General features: G+C 42.3%; 1 protein-coding gene across 1 annotated transcript; it reads left to right on the top strand.

Annotated features, from left to right (window-relative positions):
• Positions 1-679: 679 nt before the first annotated feature.
• LOC142760444 (speedy protein 1-B-like) lies at positions 680-20640 on the top strand. Its single transcript, XM_075863635.1, has 7 exons — positions 680-885; positions 13503-13574; positions 15108-15199; positions 16653-16711; positions 17011-17093; positions 20134-20302; positions 20386-20640. Exons 1-7 carry the CDS (start codon positions 680-682, stop codon positions 20632-20634), a joined length of 930 nt encoding a protein of 309 aa, XP_075719750.1. The 3' UTR covers positions 20635-20640.
• Positions 20641-21274: the final 634 nt, after the last annotated feature.

The raw sequence follows: 21274 nt of genomic DNA, 5'->3' as shown, positions 1-21274 counted from the left end.
CAGATTATTGTTACACTCTTCTTCTTCCCATCCCCCACAGACTATTCAGGCAGTCCCCATTGGACAATTTCTGTGGATTATGAGAATCTGTTCATCAGACAAATTGTTTGAAGAACAGGCAGAGGACTTAAAAAATCGTTTCCTTAACCGCAGATATAGTATGAGGTCCATTGAAAAGGCATATCACAGGGCGAAACACACTTCTAGAGATGACCTCTTTCCAAAGAAAAAGACAAACACACAAACACAGGTAAGGTTTATAACCAGCTACCACTCAAGGTGGTTACAAATTAGGGAAATTTTTAAACGATATTGGCCCATTTTATTGACAGACCCTACACTGGAGAGATTCATCACCAGACACCCAAGCATTACAGCAAGATGCTCTAAAAACCTGAGGGACCACCTGGTGAGGCGCCACTACAATCCAATCAAAACCAAGTATCCTTTTGGGACTGAGGGCCCGAAATGGGGCTGTAATCCTTGTGGACACTGCATTGCATGTCCAAATATAGAGAAGGCATCAACATTCACAAATGCCTCAGGTACAAAAATATACTACATCACCTATTCAATAACCTGCACCACAAATGCTGTAGTGTATTATGCGGTATGTCCCTGTCCCAAAATCTATGTTGGCATTACATCCAGAGAATTGAAGGTCCGAGTAAGGGAACATATGTCCGACATCAAGCGAGCGACAGAAGTGGACAATTTGGAAGGTCTCAAACCAGTAGTCCGACATTTCAGATTACATCATTCCTGTGATCCATCTCAATTAAAGGTGAGAGGGATTGACCACATCATATCGGGTATGAGGGGAGGTGCTGTTAAACATAAGCTGGCACAATGCGAGACTCGTTGGATATGGACCCTTGGGACAATGTATCCACATGGCTTGAATGAATCTCTGAGCTTCGCACCGTTTCTATAACCATTGACTCCTAGCGGGTCCTGATTTTTGAATCATGCCATTAGAGATGAGCGAACTTTTCAAAAGTTCGGTTCGGCTAGTTCGCCGAATTTCACAAAAAAGTTCGATTCGGACCGAACTAGTTCGGACCGAACCTGTCACTTCCGTGCGCCGAGCATGCTACTGTCCGGGGTGCTGATAGAGTTAATGGGCTGCACTAACTCTTTCAGCAACCTTGACAGTACATGCTCGGCGCGCGGAAAATACAATTTAAATGTAATAAAAAAATAAAAATAATACGTTCATACTTACTTTCCTCCTGTCCGGCCTCCAGTGATGACGTTTCATCCCTTTCGCCGCTGCAGCCAATCACTGGCTGTAGTGGCGGTCACGCACGTCAGGATGACGCTTCATCCCACGTGACCGCCTCTGCAGCCAATCACAGGCTGCAGCGGCGACATGGATGAAACGTCATCGCTGGAGCCCGGACAGGAGGAAAGTAAGTATGAACGTATTATTATTTTTTTTGGCATGTATGTATGTTGTCATGTATGTATGTATATATGTGCATGTATGTTTGCATGTATGTTGGCATGTATGTATATATGTGCATGTGTGTATGTATATTTGCATGTATATATTTGCATGTATGTTTGCATGTATGTATGTTTGCATGAATGTATGTTTGCATGTATGTATGTTTGCATGTATGTATGTTGTCATGTATGTATGCATGTATGTTGTCATGTATGTATGTATATATGTGCATGTATGTTTGTATGTATATTTGCATGTATGTATGTTTGCATGTGTGTATGTTGGCATGTATGTATGTATGTTGGCATGTATGTATATATGTGCATGTATATTTGCATGTATATATTTGCATGTATGTTTGCATGAATGTATGTATGTATGTTTGCATTTTATGTATGTATGTATGTATGTCGTCATGTATGTATGTTGTCATGTATGTATATATGTGCATGTTTGTATGTATATTTGCATGTATATATTTGCATGTATGTATGTTTGCATTTATGTATGTTTGCATGAATGTATATTTGCATGAATGTATGTATGTTGTCATGTATGTATGTATGTTGTCATGTATGTATACATGTTTGTATGTATGTATGTTTGCATGTATGTATGTATGTTGTCATGTATGTTGTCATGTATGTTTGTATGTTTTTATTTTTGCATGTATGTTTGCATGTATGTTTATATATATGTGCATGTATGTAATTATGTTTGCATGTATTTATGTTTGCATGTATATTTGTGCATGATTGTATATATGTATGTATCTTTGCATGTTTGTATGTATGGTTTCATGTGTGTGTGTGTATGCATGTATGTATGTATGTATGTTTGTTTGTATAAATGTCTGTATGGCCATGTATGATACTGTCTGCTGGCGCCCTGTATCTAAGTCAACTTCGCGGCAGGCTTCTATACATGGTATAACAGTCAGTATCACACATTAAACTGAATCTAAGCTTACAACATGTTTTATTTCATTTTTTATTTTTTTTTACAGGTTTGGTGTTTGGACTACGTCGGTTTCGAGGACTACTTCGATGACGCTTTTTTTTTCTACAATAAAATGGTTAATGAGGGTTGTGTTGGGGGTGCTTTATTTCAATAAAATATTTTATCTATATCTTTGTCTTTTTCTTTTCAAATTTTATTACTACCACTTTAGTAATGGCCGCTGTCTGAGCGACAACATCCATTACTAAGGCGAGGCTTAGTGTTAGCCGGTGCAGAGGCTAACACTAACCACCATTATTACCCCGCTATCCACCACCACCAGGGGTGCCGGGAAGAGCCAGGTATGATCCAGTACCCGACCATCTGTTGTGATGGTCGGGCTCTGGGGCGACCGCAGGCTGGTATTATGAGGCTGGGAAGGGCCAAAAACAGTGGACCTTCCCACCCTTGTAATGCTAGGCTGCTGCTGCTGTGTTGTATCTGGCTGGTTATAAAAGTGGGGGGGACCCCACGTCATTTTTTTTTAATTATTATTTTTTTTATTTTTAAAAAGACATGGGGTTCCACCCAATTTATCATAACCAGCCACATACAACACAGTGTTATTAGCCTGGGAATGGACAAAACCAGTGGCCCTTCCCACCCATGTAATGCCAGACTGCTGCGGCCTTGTATATGGCTGGTTATTAAAAATGTGGGGGACCCAACGTCTATTGTTAAATTTGTTAAATTCCCAAAAAAAAACGACGTGGGGTCCCCCCCATTTTTATAACCAGCCCGATACAACACAGCAGCAGCAGCCTAGCATTACAAGGGTGGGAAGGTCCACTGTTTTTGGCCCTTCCCAGCCTCATAATACCAGCCGACGGCCGCCCCAGTACCCGACCATCACAACAGATGGTCGGGTACTGGATCGTACCAAGCTCTTCCCGGCACCCCTGGTGGTGGTGGGTACCGGGGTAATAATGGGTTGTTAGTGCTAGCCTCTGCACCGGCTAACACTAAGTACCGCCTTAATAATGGACGCTGTCAATCAGCCAACTGCCATTATCTAGGCACTAATAAAGTTTAAAAAAAAACACAAAGACAATTCTTTTTTATTGAAATAAGAAATCCCCAAAAAAACCCTCGTTAACCATTTTATTAAAATTTTAAAAAAACGTAGATCTACGCAGTAGTCCAACGAATCGAAGATGTAGTCCAATCGGTACATCAAAATCAGCAACAACATAAAAAACCAGTTATCAATGTGAACAATACCAATACTTCTACTCACCTACACACATATATACACGCACGCACACACACACAACCATACACAAACACACACATATATACACAAACACAACAAGATATACACACACACACACACACACACACATAAACAGACAAACACACACACATATACACGAACTCACACATATACAAACAAAAACACACATATCCAAACACATACACACACGAACACATATACACAAACACATATAGAAACAAAAACACACATACCCAAACACACATATACACAAACACATATACACAAACACACCCATATATACACACAAACACACACCCATATACACAAACACACACATATACAAAAACACACACAAACATCTACACACAAACATCTAAACAAATACACCCATATATACACAAACATATACACAAACACATAAACACACCCATATATACACACACACACACACACACACACACACACACACACACAAACACACACATATACACAAACACACACACATAAACACACACACATAAACACACACCCATATACACAAACACACACATATATAAACACACACACACACACACACACACACACACAAACATCTACACACAAACATATATACAAATACACCCATATACATACACAAACACACCCATATATACACAAACACACACATAAACACACCCATATACACAAACACACATATACAAAAATACACACACAAACATCTACACACAAACATATACACATACACCCATATATACACACACATATATATACACAAACACATATACACAAACACACCCATATATACACAAACACACATAAACACAAACACACATATAAAAACAAAAACAGACAAAGACACATACCCAAACATACACACTGTTTCTTTTAAATGCTGCTTGGGAACCCGCTCGATCCACTATATAAGGCTGCGCTATAGTGCAGCATTTAAAAGAAACAGGATCCTGACCTGTCCATAGAGTTTAAGGCAGCACAGAGTATTTCAGGAGATGAGCGTGCAGATTCAGTGCTGCTGTGAACTCTGCTCTTACCATTACGTAGCTCTCAGTCTGTTACCTCTCCTCCACTCCTGTCCTCAAGAACACCTTCACATGATTGGCAAGTCACCACGTAATGGTAAGAGCAGAGTTTACAGCAGCACAGAGTATTTCAGGAGATGAGCGTGCGGATCTTGTGCGGGGTGGTGACTTGCCAATCATGTGAAGGTGTTATTGAGGACAGGAGTGGAGGAGAGGTAACAGACTGAGAGCTACGTAATGGTAAGAGCAGAGTTCACAGCAGCACTGAATCTGCACGCTCATCTCCTGAAATACTCTGTGCTGCCTTAAACTCTGTGGACAGGTCAGGATCCTGTTTCTTTTAAATGCTGCACTGTAGCGCAGCCTTATATAGTGGATCGAGCGGGTTCCCTAGCAGCATTTAAAAGAAACAGGATCCTGACCTGTCCACAGAGTTTAAGGCAGCACAGAGTATTTCAGGAGAGGAGCACGGCCGGCCACAGGCAGCCGGTCGTTTTTCCAAGCCGTGCTCCCATTATGCACACGACCGTAAAAACACCCGTTATTGCGGGTCGTAATTACGACCCGCAATAACGGGCTCATAGACTTCTGTTACCCACGGGTACCTTCCCGTTTTCTCACGGGAAGGTGCCCGTGCCGTTAAAAAAATAGAACATGTTCTATTTTTCTATTTTACGGGCCGTGCTGCTATAAAATTTAGGGTATGTTCACACGACAGCGTCCGTAACGGCTGAAATTACGGGGATGTTTCCGTCTGAAAACATCCCCGTAATTTCAGCCGTAACGGCATGTGCAGGCGCTTGAACGCGGCGTCCATTACGGACATAATTGGCGCTGCTATTCATTGGAGTCAATGAATAACGGCTCCAATTACGGCCAAAGAAGTGACAGGTCACTTCTTTGACGCGGGCGTCTATTTACGCGCCGTCATTTGACAGCGGCGCGTAAATATACGCCTCGTGTGAACAGACAAACGCTTTCACAGGGTATGTTCACACTCACTAATTACGTACGTAATTCGGGCGTTTTTGCCCCGAATTACGTCCAAAAATAGCGCCTCGATAGCGCTGACAAACATCTGCCCATTGAAAGCAATGGGCAGACGTTTGTCTGTTCACACGAGGCGTAATTTACGCGCCGCTGTCAAATGACGGCGCGTAAATAGACGCCCGCGTCAAAGAAGTGACCTGTCACTTCTTTGGCCGTAATTGGAGCCGTTATTCATTGACTCCAATGAATAGCAGCGCCAATTATGTCCGTAATGGACGCCGCGTTCAAGCGCCTGCATATGCCATAACGGCTGAAATTACGGGGATGTTTTCAGCCGTAACGGACGCTGTTGTGTGAACATACCCTTATAATGACAGCACGGCTCGTAAAAGCGGCCGGCCGTGCTCGTAATTACGAGTCGTAATTACGAGCACGACCCGTAAAAAAAAAAAATAGAACATGTTCTATCTTTTTAACGGCACGGGCACCTTCCCGTGAGAAAACGGGAAGGTACCCGTGGCTAACAGAAGTCTATGGGCCCGCTATTTCGGGTCGTAATTACGACCCTTAATAACGGGTGTTTTTACGGTCGTGTGCATGAGGCCCCGTAATGACGGGTGGCTACATGTGTGCACCCGTCATTACGGCAGCGTTGCTAGGCGACGTCAGTAAATAGTCACTCTTCAGGGTGCTGAAAGAGTTAACTGATCGGCAGTAACTGTTTCAGCACCCTGGACAGTGACTACCGATCACAATATAGAGTACCTGTAAAAAAAAAAGACGTTCACACTTACCGGGAACTCCCTGCTTCCTCCAGTCCGGTCTCCTGGCCGTTGCCTTGGTGACGCGTCCCTCGCGACATCCGGCCCGACATTCCTTGATGACGATGCAGCCCATGTGAGCGCTGCAGCCAATCACGGGCTGCAGAGGCCTCTGCAGCCAATCACGGGCTGCAGAGACTTCTGCAGCCAATCACAGGCTGCAGAGGCCTCTGCAGCCAATCACAGGCTGCCGCGTCAGAAAAGAAGGTCGGACTGGAGGAAGAAGAGAGACTCGTCCGCAAGACAACGACCAGGTATGTATGAAATGCTTTTTATTTTATTTTTAATCAGCAGCCTCTTTTCTCTATCAGTGATTGATAGAGACAAGTGGCTGCCGATTTGTATAATATTTTTGACCGGGTTCGGTCAAAACGGGTTCGGCCGAACCCGGTGAAGTTCGGATTCGCTGCGAACCGAACTTTTCCGGAAGTTCGGACCGAAACCGGGTTCGGTTGTCCCGGTTCGCTCATCTCTACATGCCATGTATTGTATTTTTCATGTTGTTGATAACCCTCTCCCTGTCTTCCTTTTCCCTTTACAGGACTGGATACATATAGCCCTATAAAGGATTTATTGAGTTGACTCAATAGGAAGAACGCAAGAAGAAACCGGACGCTATTTGAATACTGCTACCGTATACGGACGTGTCCTTTGCTTCAATATTCTTGTTTCTCCCTAAGCAGTCATACATACACTACTGTTCAAAAGTTCAGGGTCACTTAGAAATTTCCTTATTTTTGCAAGAAAAGCACAGTTTTTTTCAATGAAAATAACATTAAATTAATCAGAAATACACTCTATACATTGTTAATGTACTAAATGACTATTCTAGCTGCAAACGTCTGGTTTTTAATGCAATATCTACATAGGTGTAGAGAGGCCCATTTCCAGCAACCATCACTCCAGTGTTCTAATGGTACATTGTGTTTGCTAACTGTGTTAGAAGGCTAATAGATGATTTGAAAACACTTGAAAACCCTTGTGCAATTATGTTAGCACCGCTGTAAACAGTTTTGCTGTTTAGAGGAGCTATAAAACTGACCTTCCTTTGAGCTAGTTGAGAATCTGGAGCATTACATTTGTGGGTTCGATTAAACTCTCAAAATAGCTAGAAAAAGAGAGCTTTCATGTGAAACTCGACAGTCTATTCTTGTTCTTAGAAATGAAGGCTATTCCATGCGAGAAATTGCCAAGAAACTGAAGATTTCCTACAACGGTGTGTACTACTCCTTTCAGAGGACAGCACAAACAGGCTCTAACCAGAGTAGAAAGAGAAGTGGGAGGCCCCGCTGCACAATTGAGCAACAAGACAAGTACATTAGAGTGTCTTGTTTGAGAAATAGACGCCTCACAGGTCCTTAACTGGCAGCTTCATTAAATAGTACCCGCAAAACGCCAGTGTCAACATCTACAATGAAGAGGCGAATCCGGGATGCTGGCCTTCAGGGCAGAGTGGCAAAGAAAAAGCCATATCTGAGACTGGCTAATAAAAGGAAAAGATTAATATGGGCAAAAGCACACAGACATTGGACAGAGGAAGATTGGAAAAAAGTGTTATGGACAGACGAATCGAAGTTTGAGGTGTTTGGATCACACAGAAGAACATTTGATTGACGCAGAACAACTGAAAAGATGCTGGAAGAGCGCCTGACGCCATCTGTCAAGCATGGCGGAGGTAATGTGATGGCCTGGGGTTGCTTTGGTGCTGGTAAAGTGGGAGATTTGTACAAGGTAAAAGGGATTTTGAATAAGGAAGGCTATCACTCCATTTTGCAACGCCATGCCATACCCTGTGGACAGCGCTTGATTGGAGCCAATGACCCAAAGCACACCTCCAAATTATGCAAGAACTATTAAGGGAAGAAGTAGGCAGCTGGTATACTATCTGTAATGGAGTGGCCAGCGCAGTCACCAGATCTCAACCCCATAGAGCTGTTGTGGGAGCAGCTTGACCGTATGGTACGCAAGAAGTGCCCATCAAGCCAATCCAACTTGTGGGAGGGGCTTCTGAAAGCATGAGGTGAAATTTCTCCTGATTACCTCAGCAAATTAACAGCTAGAATGCCAGAGGTCTGCAATGCTGTAATTGCTGCAAATTGAGCATTCTTTGACGAAACCAAAGTTTGAAGGAGAAAATTATTATTTGAAATAAAAATCATTATTTCTAACCTTGTCAATGTCTTGACTATATTTTCTAGTCATTTTGCAACTCATTTGATAAATATAAGTGTGAGTTTTCATGGAAAACACAAAATTGTCTGGGTGACCCGAAACGTTTGAACGGTAGTGTATATGAGTGATATACTTATTAATTTTGTATCATATTAGTGTTTTGATTCTTGCCCTCTCTTCCCAACCTTTTCCCAGCTCTCCTCCCAGCCCTTCCTTTTCCCTTTCCACCCTCCCTTCTTTTCTTTTCCTTTTTTCCGTTTCCCACACCATGCATGTAATTCATACTCACGTTGTTATATATACAAACATGTTGTTTGCATTTTTTATTTACAGAGCACATATGTGTTTTCATGTCACGTCTCATTTTTATATATACACATATATAAAATTGTTCACATTGAACAGATATACACTCCACGGATTATGATCCTATTTCTGGTTCTAAATATGTTCCCTCCATACACACATTTACTTTTATCCCATCCATAGCGTGTTTACCAATATATCCATTCACTCACATGCCCTGAAACCCCCCCCCCCTCCCTCTGTCTTCTTTCTATGGTCGGTTGTCTTTTTCGTTCATCTTTCACTTGTTTATTGTTTGATTTTGGCTTTTTAATTTCGTCACACATCGGTCCCCTAGTTATTGCTTTCATCCTGGACCGTCTCCCTTCTCTTTCTTCACATGCGGTTTTTATTCTCACTACATATTCACACCATGTTCACCTTCACCATTTTCTGTTTCAGCATTTTGCTATATACATTGGCTTGATCACCATCATCATCCCTTACTGTAGGACATTCCACACTTTTCTTCAAAACATTATATGCATACACATAACAATGTTTACAACATGTCTAGGTAGTATCACACTCATGTCCACTCTGTTCTCTGCTTCCTGGTTACGCATTAGGTACCTGCTACAATCCCATCTGATGTTTTGTGAGTATGTCACATATACTTTCCTTTTTTCCTGATCTGACTTACTGGACTCAGCGGTGGGCGGGTGCGCAGATGGGGGGGAGTGGCTTACGCACCTTCCGTCCGCTGTCTGTGTCCAGACATCGCTGTCCTACATCCTCCCTGATAACGCGGCTTCCGGAAGTGGGGCGGCGGCCATCTTTGTACCCCCTATCTGACGCCGGCGTCCTCCTTCCGCTTGTGACCGGTGATTTTTGATCTGTAACACATGGGCCAGGTAGGATATAGGAGGGGGTCCCGCTAGGATGATGCCACCCCCAGACGAAGGCATTCGCCGAAACGCGCGTTGGGTGTTGGCGTCCCTCCTATGCGAGACCATGACTTTTGGTATGTACTTATTCCTTACACTCGTCTGTTATCTCATGTTGGCAATTTGATGTCATTCAGTCCTTTGGATTTTGCAGCATATAACCATTAGCCCCATTATTGATGTGTATTGGGGAATATTAGCATGTGGCTATAAGTTATATATCTGTATTGTCTATCACTGCACATTTTGACTACTATCTCACATCTAACAACTATCTGATGCATTTCCCATGCGGCTTGGCTGTCCCCCTTGGACTTTGATATACATTTGTGTCTGCATCCTGCTACAAATATGCATAAACATGCCCATTACATTTACTTTTTGGTCTAGCATAGGCTGACACCTTCTCATTGTGTGACTCATCTTTTTATTCTGTCATGTCTATTTGTAATAAAATGTATATATTTTTATACTCCAACATTTTGTGCCGAAGTTGATCATTTTTCCACTTTGTAGTGTTCTTCTGGAAAAGAACCAAAGATGTCAGTGTGTCGAAATGCAGACAAGTCATGGCTATGAGAAGTCGTCTTGGCGGTCTTGGCTAGGTGAAGAATAGAAAAAGGAAAAGTGACCTACACTGTACATAAAATTAGTGCCAAACAGCCACAATTATATCTAAAAAAAATATATAATCTTTTATGCTGCAGTCAAAACAATCATTAAAACCAATGATGAGTCTCGCAAGAATCGGCATCACAGGAGCACACTAACTACACCCCTAAGTTAGTTCAAACCCCTGACCAGTTCCTTAAATAATTCCAGACCCCAGACAAGACCCCTAAATCAAACCCAAAATTAATAAGACCCCAGATTAGACTAAAGGAAATTAACTCAGACCGCTCTATTTACTTACTGTTCCTCGCTGGCTTCTCTGCTTTTTGGGCGCCGCTGCACGCATGATCCTGATGCCAGCCAGCACAAGGACCTTGTATGTACCGCAACACACAACATCCTGGCGGTGACTAACATCAAGACCCTGTGTGGCGGGCTGTGAATAAATGCAATATATCTTATGCATGACTTTCATCTGAATGGACTCCATGTAACAATGTAACACTACATTTCTCTACCTATGCAACCAGTATACTAATAGTTATGTCACTGTACATAGAGATCAGGACAATACACAGTATATAGAGAATTTATATAATAGAAATATATATGGCTATGAATGTATGACATATGGGGGCACATGTATGACAACAATGCCAGTCAATTTCTTGTAAATCTGAATAGAAATGATAAGATCACGTTATAAGGCTTCTGGTCCTCAGTTTTTGCACATTTTACCCACGTCCAACAGATTTTTGGATTTGAGGATGCGTCAAATTTATGAGAGGCCTGCAAGATGTTAAATGGTGAAGATGACATCCTCCGCCAGGTCAGACATCAGTCAACATGCTTCTAACTCCAGCACCTACACCAAAGTTACATACATTATATATCAATTTTATATTAAAACGCACCATGACATTATTTCAGTGTACTTTCCCTTTAAATTAGCTGAGGCATGAATCATTATGGCAAGTGCCGCAAACAACAACCAATAGAATCGCAGGATTTTAATTTAAAGATAGAGAAAAATCATCAGTTGGTGCCAGTCTGCAATTGCTCTTTTCAGAGATAAGACAGGCTCCATTTTGTTCTTCAAAGCGACTTGACAAACGTTTATTTTTATCGGAGGAGAAGACACTACTGCGTATCTGCGTCTTCTGAGAGACAACACCAACTGTCTTCAAGACTTCACAGGTAAAGTGCCGCCATTTACTAACCATAATGACTGATCCACGTCATCCCAGACACAGACACAGATGCTTCTTCCACTACTGAAATGGATTGTATTTTATTAATAAACTCAAAGGTTTTCACCTCAATACCCAAAATCTGGATAAACTAAGGAGACAAGAGTAAAATAACCCGACGTATCATCTCCTTCCTCAGATCTTTCTGATGGATCCCAAGCTGTAGGACCGTATGCTTATTATTATTCTGTATTTAGAGAGGTTTCCATTCTAGAAAATGATATCAATAGGATTTTCCACCATATTCTGATCAGTCTGCCAGGACCATCACCCCATGTCTTCACTTTTACCCTTCATAGTGGCATTCCCCCAACCCCCGGTGTGCAGGGAACTACAACATAGTCTGATTTAATTGATTACACAATGCTGTCTCTTCATTCTCAGGATCGCAGGGGTCCCGGAGATCAGACCCCACTAATCAGAATGTTATGTCATATCCTAGTAATATGCCATAACACTCAATTATGAGTGAAACCCTTTAATATTCATAGTATATACATTTTATACCTCCGTGCAGCTGTCCTGTGATTCTTCTTTTTTTATTTTCAACCAAGTTTTAAAATGGGTCCGGGGATATGGATAATGTAAGAGGGATGTTTATTGTGTTTTTCCTATAATATATATATATATGTATGTATATAATATTTAGTATGTGTGTAGTAACATATCTTATAATGCAGAGGCATAACTTGAAGCTCCTGGTCTCTAATGTAAAATCTGTAACAAGGCCCTCTCTATACCATGTGTCATTTATAATACTGGTGTCTTCTTATGGAAGAGGGGATTTTGGGCCCCCTATGGCAGTAGATCCTGGGTGTGACTGCTACCTCTGCACCCTCTATAGCTACGCCCCAGTTATAATGTCAGTCCAGCGCACATATTACATGTTTATATTAATATACGTTTTTGTACTGTGACTGTGTGGCACGGAAGCGGTTAAAGGAGGGATATATCCTGCTAGGGGTGGGTCTGTCCAAGATAAATTTAGGTGGGCCATGGGTCCTATAGGCATAGAGGGCACCCGCCCCACTGAACGTTTTTTGGGTAGTTTTTAGGGTGGTCTTGCACATCCTCCCCTTCTGGGTTTATAAGGCGAGGGCGGGCAGTCATCTTCCTCTTTTGGCCGTTACTTGGCCCACCCTCCTTCCCTATTTGTTTTGTGTTGAACCTAATTTTTCTTTAAAAAAAAAAACAGAAAAGAAAAGAGAAATATATATATATAAAAATAATTAATTATACAAAATGTTTTAAATAAGAGACAAAAATAAAAATAAATAAATAATATATATATATTTGTCTCTGAAGTACTATGTGTATTTTATACGGAATTATACTTTGTACAATTGTCATGTTGTTTAGCGACTCCAAGTTTGTAAAAGGAATTGTAGTTTTTCTGGTCATGAGGCATTTGATTCGTTTGTAAACTCATGTCACAGCAGGCGGTAATTTGATATTAAAAGAATTGACCTACATGCCCTTCCTTAGGCGGGCTGGCATACGGGTATAATAGGAAAACAGTTTATTTTGAAAATACTTAAATAATAAATAATTAATAAAGCTGTGGACGACCCTCGTGTCAACCCACGTTTAAAAGTTTAGTTGTGTGTCGTTCAAATTACTTGTATGGTTTATGTATAATCCACCCCAGCCTGTACATGGTATTGGTATGCGCACAGTCAGTCACATTGCCAAATATTCATGGTAATATTCTCTTCTCTTTAAGTTTCCCAGGAAGAGGAGAAGAGATGGCGAGGAAGAGGAAGAGAGAGATGGTTACTCTTCATGTGGACGAGACGTCAGTACAAGATTTTATATCACTGCAGTCACTACATATCAAATCCATACTAAGGGTATGTTCACACGGCAGCGTCCGTAACGGCCGAAATTACGGGGCTGTTTCCAGGAGAAAACAGCCCCGTAATTTCAGCCATAACGGCATGTGCAGGCGCTTGAACGCCGCGTCCATTACGGACGTAACTGGAGCTGGTTTTCCATTAGTCCATGGAAAACTGCTCCATTTACGTCTGAAGAAGTGACATGACACTTCTTTGGCGCGGGCATCTATTTACGCACCGTCTTTTGACAGCGACGCGTAAATATACGCCTCATGTGAACAGACAAACGTCAGCCCATTGCTTTCAATGGGCAGATGTTTGTCAACGCTTTCAAGCCGTAATTTCGGACGTAATTCGGGGGTTAAAATGCCCGAATTACGTCCGTAAATAGGCCGTGTTACAAACCATTACAGATCTAATCTATCAGCTTCTTATTAACCTCTTCACCCATGAGAATAAACGTCCTATAAGAGTGACGCGTCCTTCTACCAAGGCCATACAAAGCTTAAAGGGAATGTGTCGCTAGAAATATTTTTTTTATTTTTTTTAGTTAAACAGTTAGTATATAAATGATTACACATTGTTCTAATTTTTTTAATTTTTTCACAAGTCTGAAAATATTATAAATTATATTCTAATTTATAACATTTCCATGTGCTGGTAACTAGAGGGAGCAATTCCCAAAATTGCAGCATTGGCATGTGGTAAAGCAACCTCATTGCCTTATGCTGCAAAATTGGAGAAGACACACTCTCTCTAGTAAAGCTAATTTGCATATATATAAAATAGGTCATAACTTGGCCAAAAATGAACGTTTACAAAAAACAAAAAAAAACGTTACTGTTATCTACATTGCAGCACCGATCACATGCAATAGGAGATAGGAATTTGAGAATCTGGTGACAGAGCCTCTTTAAACATGGATTTTACTAAGATTTCCCTGTCATTTATTCATTTCATTTTTAATTCATTATAAACTTATTAACACATAATTGTCTGTATTTTATATTTTTACATTGGACTGCTGACTGTAATATCTATTTCTTCGCCAAACATGGACTCCTTGGATTGCTTTTCAGGGTTCTGACTCCTATAAAGACATTATACGAGAGCTGAGTACTGCGCGGCAGCCTGAGTAGCGCTCTTTACTTTGAGGGATGTCATGGTGGGACACCCCACTCCCTTTAATCTGCTCCTCACCCTCCTCTATTTCTTTTTTTTTTTGTAACTTTCTCTTCGTTCTCTGTACTCCTATGCGGCTGTTGAATCCGTCCTCTTCGTAGGGGGCCTGGAGTCATGTAGACTACTCTCCTGCGTGGGAATATTGCCTTTCACCTCAGTTCTTTATATGTACGCTGCATTTATACTTTCTGTACTCTTATGTAATTCTGTACCCCAAATGATGTACAAAATGGACCTTTTCGATCATGAAAATAAAGATTTTATATTTTTACATTGGACTGCTACTGTAATAACTATTTCTTCTATCACAGATCGCTGACCTACATGATAGACGAGTGCCGGAAGAGGAGGAAGGAGCATACCCTGCAGCCAGAAGAACGGACTGCTTTCTACAATCTCCTCGGTAAGATTCACTGCACCTTCCAATGATTCTGACCAGACACAAAGAGGGGGATATATTAGGACTGACGTTTCATACCCCGGTCTTAATAAACAGTTCGCTGGATTAGGATGCGACACATTTAATAAGAAGCTAATGCCTCATAAAAATGTTGCCGCATCTTTCAGCTGGCTGTTCACCACAATCGTGGGGTAACAATTGCACTCACAGGGTGTGTGAACGTGACCGCAGCCCTATCCCTTTTCTCCCAGGATCGGACATAAGATAACAAATATATATATGCTCACCGTTCCTCTTCTCCCTATGCCCTCTCAGCATGCTGCGGCTCATACAACATACAGGGCCATATATGTGATGCAGCACTCAACGACCTCAGTGCTGCGTCACATACAACGCTCTGCGCCAGTGCCTTGTATGAGCTGTGGCCCCGCAGGGAGAGCCTAAGGTGACCCAGAGGGGAGAAGCGAAGTGGAGCGTTGAGGCGAGTACATTTTTATTTTATTATTTTGATGTATTGTCCGATAGGAGGGGAGGGGGAATTTGATCACACAAAGTGAAATCTTCTGCTGTAATTTACATTTGTTCTCATGTACAAACATATGACAATTTATTCTAAAAATAAGCCATCAATATGTTATCAGTGGGGGTCTGGCTCCTGGTACTACTATAGTAAGCAAAGTAAAGGAGCTGCAGTGTTCCAGCGAGTGTTAGGCTGGGTTCACACAACCTATTTTCAGACGTAATGGAGGTGTTTTACGCCTCGAATTATGTCTGAAAAAAACGCCTCCAATACGTCGGCAAACATCTGCCCATTACTTTTAATGGGCTTTACGATGTACTGTGCCGACGACCTGTCATTTTACGAGTCACTGTCAAAAGACGACTCATAAAATTACAGCCTCGTCTAAAGAAGTGCACTTCGTGGGACGTTATTGGAGCCGTTTTCTCATAGACTCCAATGAAAAAAGCTCCAAAAACGGCCGTAAAAAATGCTGCGAAAAACGCTGCTAAAAACGCAAGTTGCTCAAAAAACATCTGAAAATGAGGGGCTGTTTTCCCTTCAAAATCTTATCGCCGGGTGCCGGTGGGAAGAGAGGGAGGGAGCTCCCTCTCTCCAAAACCACTCAGATGCGGCGCACGCTATTTAGCGCCGCATCTGAGGGGTTAAACGGGTGAGATCGATACTAAAATCGATCTCACACATTCGAGCAGGGTTGCCCCAGCTCTCAGCTACATCTGGCAGCTGAGAGCAGGGAGATTTAACGGCTCCTTGATATGTTTATTTATCCTGATGCAGCGCCGTGAAACGGCTATTGCATCAGAATAAAGCCCACTAATGACCGCCGTGAAAAGGCTAATCGGCGGTCATTAAGGGGTTAAGCATTTACTTAACCTTTCATTCTTTGTATATAAACTATTTTGGATTTAAAGAATTTGAAATGAACTTTTTTCGTAGATGATGAGCAAATCCAGCTGTTTTTGGCCAAGGACATCTGTTTGAGGATTTCGGACAAGGTAATTTTATAATAACAAAACAAATAGACAATCAGCCAGATATAGACATGACTGACAAGAAAGATCAGATTTGAATAAAAGAGTTTATGTGGCATTAAGAGATATTCTACTTTACATCTACATCCTTGGTAAGATAATAATATTAGATTCAGAACAATGAGGATAATCCTGTGATTTATGTGTTAGGATTATGGACCGATATTAATAAACATATAAATAGAATCACCACATAAAGATAAGACATAAGAAGAGACCATTTCTCTATCTCCAAATTCTAACTTCTTGTCTTCTTCCACTAGTATCTGCTGGCCATGGTCCTCGTGTATTTTAAGAGAGCCGGACTGCGTACCGAAGAATACAGAGAGAATTTCTTTGCATCCCTGTGAGTATATTCACGTATCACATGTTTGAAGGAATACTCTCAAGTAGTTGTGGATCATGTGCTTTCAGGGTCACCATCAGGGCAGTACAGCTGGTACGGCAGTCAGGGGCCCGGCCACAATGCTGAAAAAAAGGGGTCTGCCCGCTTCTTAGTAACTGTAAACATTTCCATCAGGGCCCCAGCGTTAGTTACTTGGAGAAAGGAACGGACCCTTCCGTTCCTTCCTTGGAAGTAACTGTAACACTGGGACCCCGAGAGGACAGTAGGGGAAGCTGCTGCATGAGAAGCATGAAAGCAGCTCCGTGTGGAGAGAGCCGCCCACCAGACATTTAAAAATTGCGGCAAAACTGCCTTATTTGTGCCGCAATTACAAAAATTACATTAAAAAAATAATGTAACAAAACATGAAAAAAACTGTGCTTTTAGGCTATATTTTCACAGTGCAGTTAAATCAAGTTTTTGCTGAGATTTTGCAAAAAATTGAATTTGACTGCACTGTGTGAATAGACCCTAAAGGCCGTTTTACCGGCAGATAATCGGAAGGTGCAGCCAGCGCTTTTCAACGAGACATCGTTAATTAAGGCCCGTTTGCTCCTGTCACACGGAGCTATGGATGGAGACGAGTGGTCGTTACTCGGATCCCTCGTCCCCATACGTTATTATCATTTACACAGGGAGATGTGCTGCTGACAACGATATTTCACTTTTTTAAAACGATACGACCAGCAGATGATCGTTCATCTTGTGTTCGCTGCCCTGTTTACACGGGGCAATTATCGGCAACGAGCGTTATATGAATGCCTATGTCTCCTATTTTTGGTGCTGTTGCACACTGAAAATCCACTACAAATTACAATACAATTTACGTGAATGGGGTTTTCAAATCCGCATTCACATGCAGCAGAAAAAAATCTGCATGGGCTTTAGGGCATTCTGCTGATTGTTAAATCAGCAGCATGCCTATTATGTTGCAAAATTGGCACGCATTTCACCCTCTACAATGCAAAGGGTTAATTTGCTGCGAATGCTTAGCAAAATCTGTAAAGGTAAATTCACACGTAGCATAAACACTACGGATTTTCCACAATGGATTTCATTTTGGAAAATCCGTAGTGTAATACAGTAGCAGCAGAGTGGATGAGATTTCAACAAATCTCATCCATACGCTGACTAAAAATATACAGAAAAACAGTTCATAAATTGACCTGCGGTGCGTTTTTTTAATCCGCAGCATGTCAATCTATGCTTTGGAATCGCTGCTTTTCTGTTGCGAGTTTTCCCAATTGGATTTAATGGGGAGGTAAAACCCGCAACAAATAGCAGATGTTGCAATTTTTGTGGTGAAAAAGCTGCAATGTCAGGGGCTTCCCAATGCCGGAGTCCCCAGGCAGAGCATCACAAGCAGTCTGCCCATGGACTTTGGCCCAGGTAAAGCCCCTGACGTCTCTGTTCATTTATGGACAGTGACTTCAGGAGTTTCCCCAGGGCCGTTCCCCAGGCGACATATCCCATTGTGTGCCATATGTTTTGGCTGAATTCAATAAAATCCAGGGTATCAACTGGTCACTGACTGCTTCATGGTTTCGTTCTCTATAACTTGAACAAAATCAGTTACTGCATATAACGTACAAACGTGAGCGCCCCACTTTCCATTGCCCACCCACGGTAATGAAGGGGGGACCCAATATCTTTGGCTGTATGGGGCCCAGAAATTCCTGATTGCGGCCCTGTTCGCTTTACATTAGCTTTATCCCTTATAGGTTACAAAACAATTATGGTCATGTTTTAGCAGTAAAATAAAAATATTTTAACATTTTAATATCCAAAAGACAAAATATTAAACCTATAGATTACACTATGTAGCCTTCTGACTTTGGGGGGGAAGGGTCATTCTAACATCCTTGGACACCATCGCTATCATTTATAGTAACACAAGTTTCCTTTAGGCCTGATTTACACAAACGCTGCGTTTTGCGTGCTCAAAAGGCACTTGACAGCTCCGTGTGTCATCCGTGTATGATGCGCGGCTGCGTGATTTTCGCGCAGCCGCCATCATAGAGATGAGGCTAGTCGACGCCCGTCACTGTCCAAGGTGCTGAAAGAGCTAACTGATCGGCAGTAACTCTTTCAGCACCCTCGACAGTGAATGCCGATCACAATATACACCAACCTGTGAATAAAGAAAGACGTTCAAACTTACCATGAACTGCCTGCTTCCTCCAGTCCGGTCTCCCGGCCGTTGCCTTGGTGACGCGTCCCTCTCTTGTCGTCCGGCCCCACCTCCCAGGATGACGCGGCAGTCCATGAGACCGCTGCAGCCTGTGATTGGCTGCAGCCTGTGCTTAGCCTGTGATTGGCTGGAGCTGTCACTTGGACTGAACTGTCATCCCGGGAGGTCGGACTGGAGGAAGGAGCCGGGACTTATCGGTAAGTCCGAACTTCTGTTTTTTTTTACACGTATATGTATATTGTGATCGAAAGTCACTGTCCATGGTGCTGAAACAGTTTAAGTCTTTCAGCACCGTGGGCAGTGACTGTCTCCTGACGTCGCGTACCCGAACATTTTTTGCCGGGTTCGGTCAAAACGAGTTCGGCCGAACCCGGTGAAGTTCGGTGCGCTCATCTCTAATTTGACACTCCGTTTGGATGTTTGTAAACAGAAAAGCATGTGGTGCTTTTCTGTTTACATTCATCCTTTTGACAGCTCTTGCGCGAATCACGCAGTTCGCACGGAAGTGCTTCCGTGCGGCATGCGTGGTTTTCACGCACCCATTGACTTCAATGGGTGCGTGGATGCGCGAAAAACGCACGATTATAGAACATGTCGTGAGTTTTACGCAACGCACTCACGCTGCGCAAAATTCACGCATCGTCTAAACTGCCCCATAGAGTAATATAGGTGGGTACGACACGCGTGAAAAGCACGCGCGTCGCACGCGCGTATATTACGCTCGTGTAAATGAGGCCTAACATTGAGATATAGACGTATACAGTGCACTGCTCTTCCATGTGTCATTAATAAATTATTACTTTTTTTAAGATTTCTAGCGAACCAGTTTGAGGAGGACGAGGACTTCAGAGACGAGATCTACGCGTGGGCCTTAGGAAGTGACTGGGAAGCGAAGACAGAAGAGCTGCATCACCAACGCGACCAGTTGCTCCGCCGGATGGACTTTAGAGCGTGGGTGGCCCGGACCACATGTGATCTGGTCAGTAATAGAAAACAGTGCCGTCTTTCATTAAGAGTCTGTGATGAGAAGCCAATTTTACCTCATTTACTATTCCATTTTAGATCATGGCACAAGACCCTTTCCACTGGGCATGGATGAGAAACAGGCAAATCCATCACAGCTGGGCCATACGTGCGTCAAGGAGAAATAAAGAGGAGTTTTACACCCGAGGCCCATGGAAGAGCGCGCTGTCCTGTGCCCGTTGTAGAAACATCATTTTGCATCCGTGCATGTGGAAAGTGGAAGGAAACATCATTAGCCGGATAGACACAGCAGTGGACCTGGAGACACCGATTGAGGTCCCTGACTAACAGTAACGCTGGTAAGTAAAGTGTTGGTGTTATAAAGAAGTAGGTAAGAAAAAATGATCACAAAAGTGCGAAGTAAAATTCAGTAATGGATCTTCTAATCCACATGTTGATGAACAATTTCTCTTGTACCTCTATTCCTACCCAGGAGGTTCTGCTGCCTGATCCACAAGAGAGAGGAAGACCATGATAGATGACCAAACATGAGGAGCAGGTAAAGTATAACACATGCATGCACGCACACAAAAACACATAATAAATACATACACATTAATACTTACACACACACATATAGAACTATACACAATCATACTCACTGACACACTGTACATAGTAACACAGTCACTTTTTACATTTTCTGGCTCTATTCCTTGTATGGGGGAATCCACAGATACACATGTATACTGTACACACCCACATACGTTATATAGCGTTAACCTCTCTTAGTATGCCAGAGGAAGGACAGTACAGCGGCCATGGTTTCCCTGCAGGTTTCCTCCACTGGGGGTTTTGCCTGTCCTGAGTGTCGCTCTACGCTCTTTGTGAGTGATGGGAGGTAACACACAATCACAACACACACACATACACACAACAATAAAATTCACATAGTTTAACACTCCTTACGTTGTCTGAGTCATTTCTT

Source organism: Rhinoderma darwinii, chromosome 4 (assembly GCF_050947455.1).
Source record: "Rhinoderma darwinii isolate aRhiDar2 chromosome 4, aRhiDar2.hap1, whole genome shotgun sequence".
Classification (NCBI taxonomy): Eukaryota; Metazoa; Chordata; class Amphibia; order Anura; family Rhinodermatidae; genus Rhinoderma; species Rhinoderma darwinii.
This window is presented reverse-complemented; position numbering and strand designations above follow the sequence as displayed.

What these genes read in the sequence shown, in the direction of transcription:
- LOC142760444 (XM_075863635.1), top strand. Translation starts at nt 680, where the DNA reads ATGTCCGACATCAAGCGAGCGACAGAAGTGGACAATTTGGAAGGTCTC. An exon ending in ATATGGACCCTTGGGACAAT is followed by an intron (nt 886 to 13,502) that starts GTATCCACATGG and finishes CTTCTCTTTAAG; the next exon opens with TTTCCCAGGAAGAGGAGAAG. An exon ending in GAGAATTTCTTTGCATCCCT is followed by an intron (nt 17,094 to 20,133) that starts GTGAGTATATTC and finishes ACTTTTTTTAAG; the next exon opens with ATTTCTAGCGAACCAGTTTG.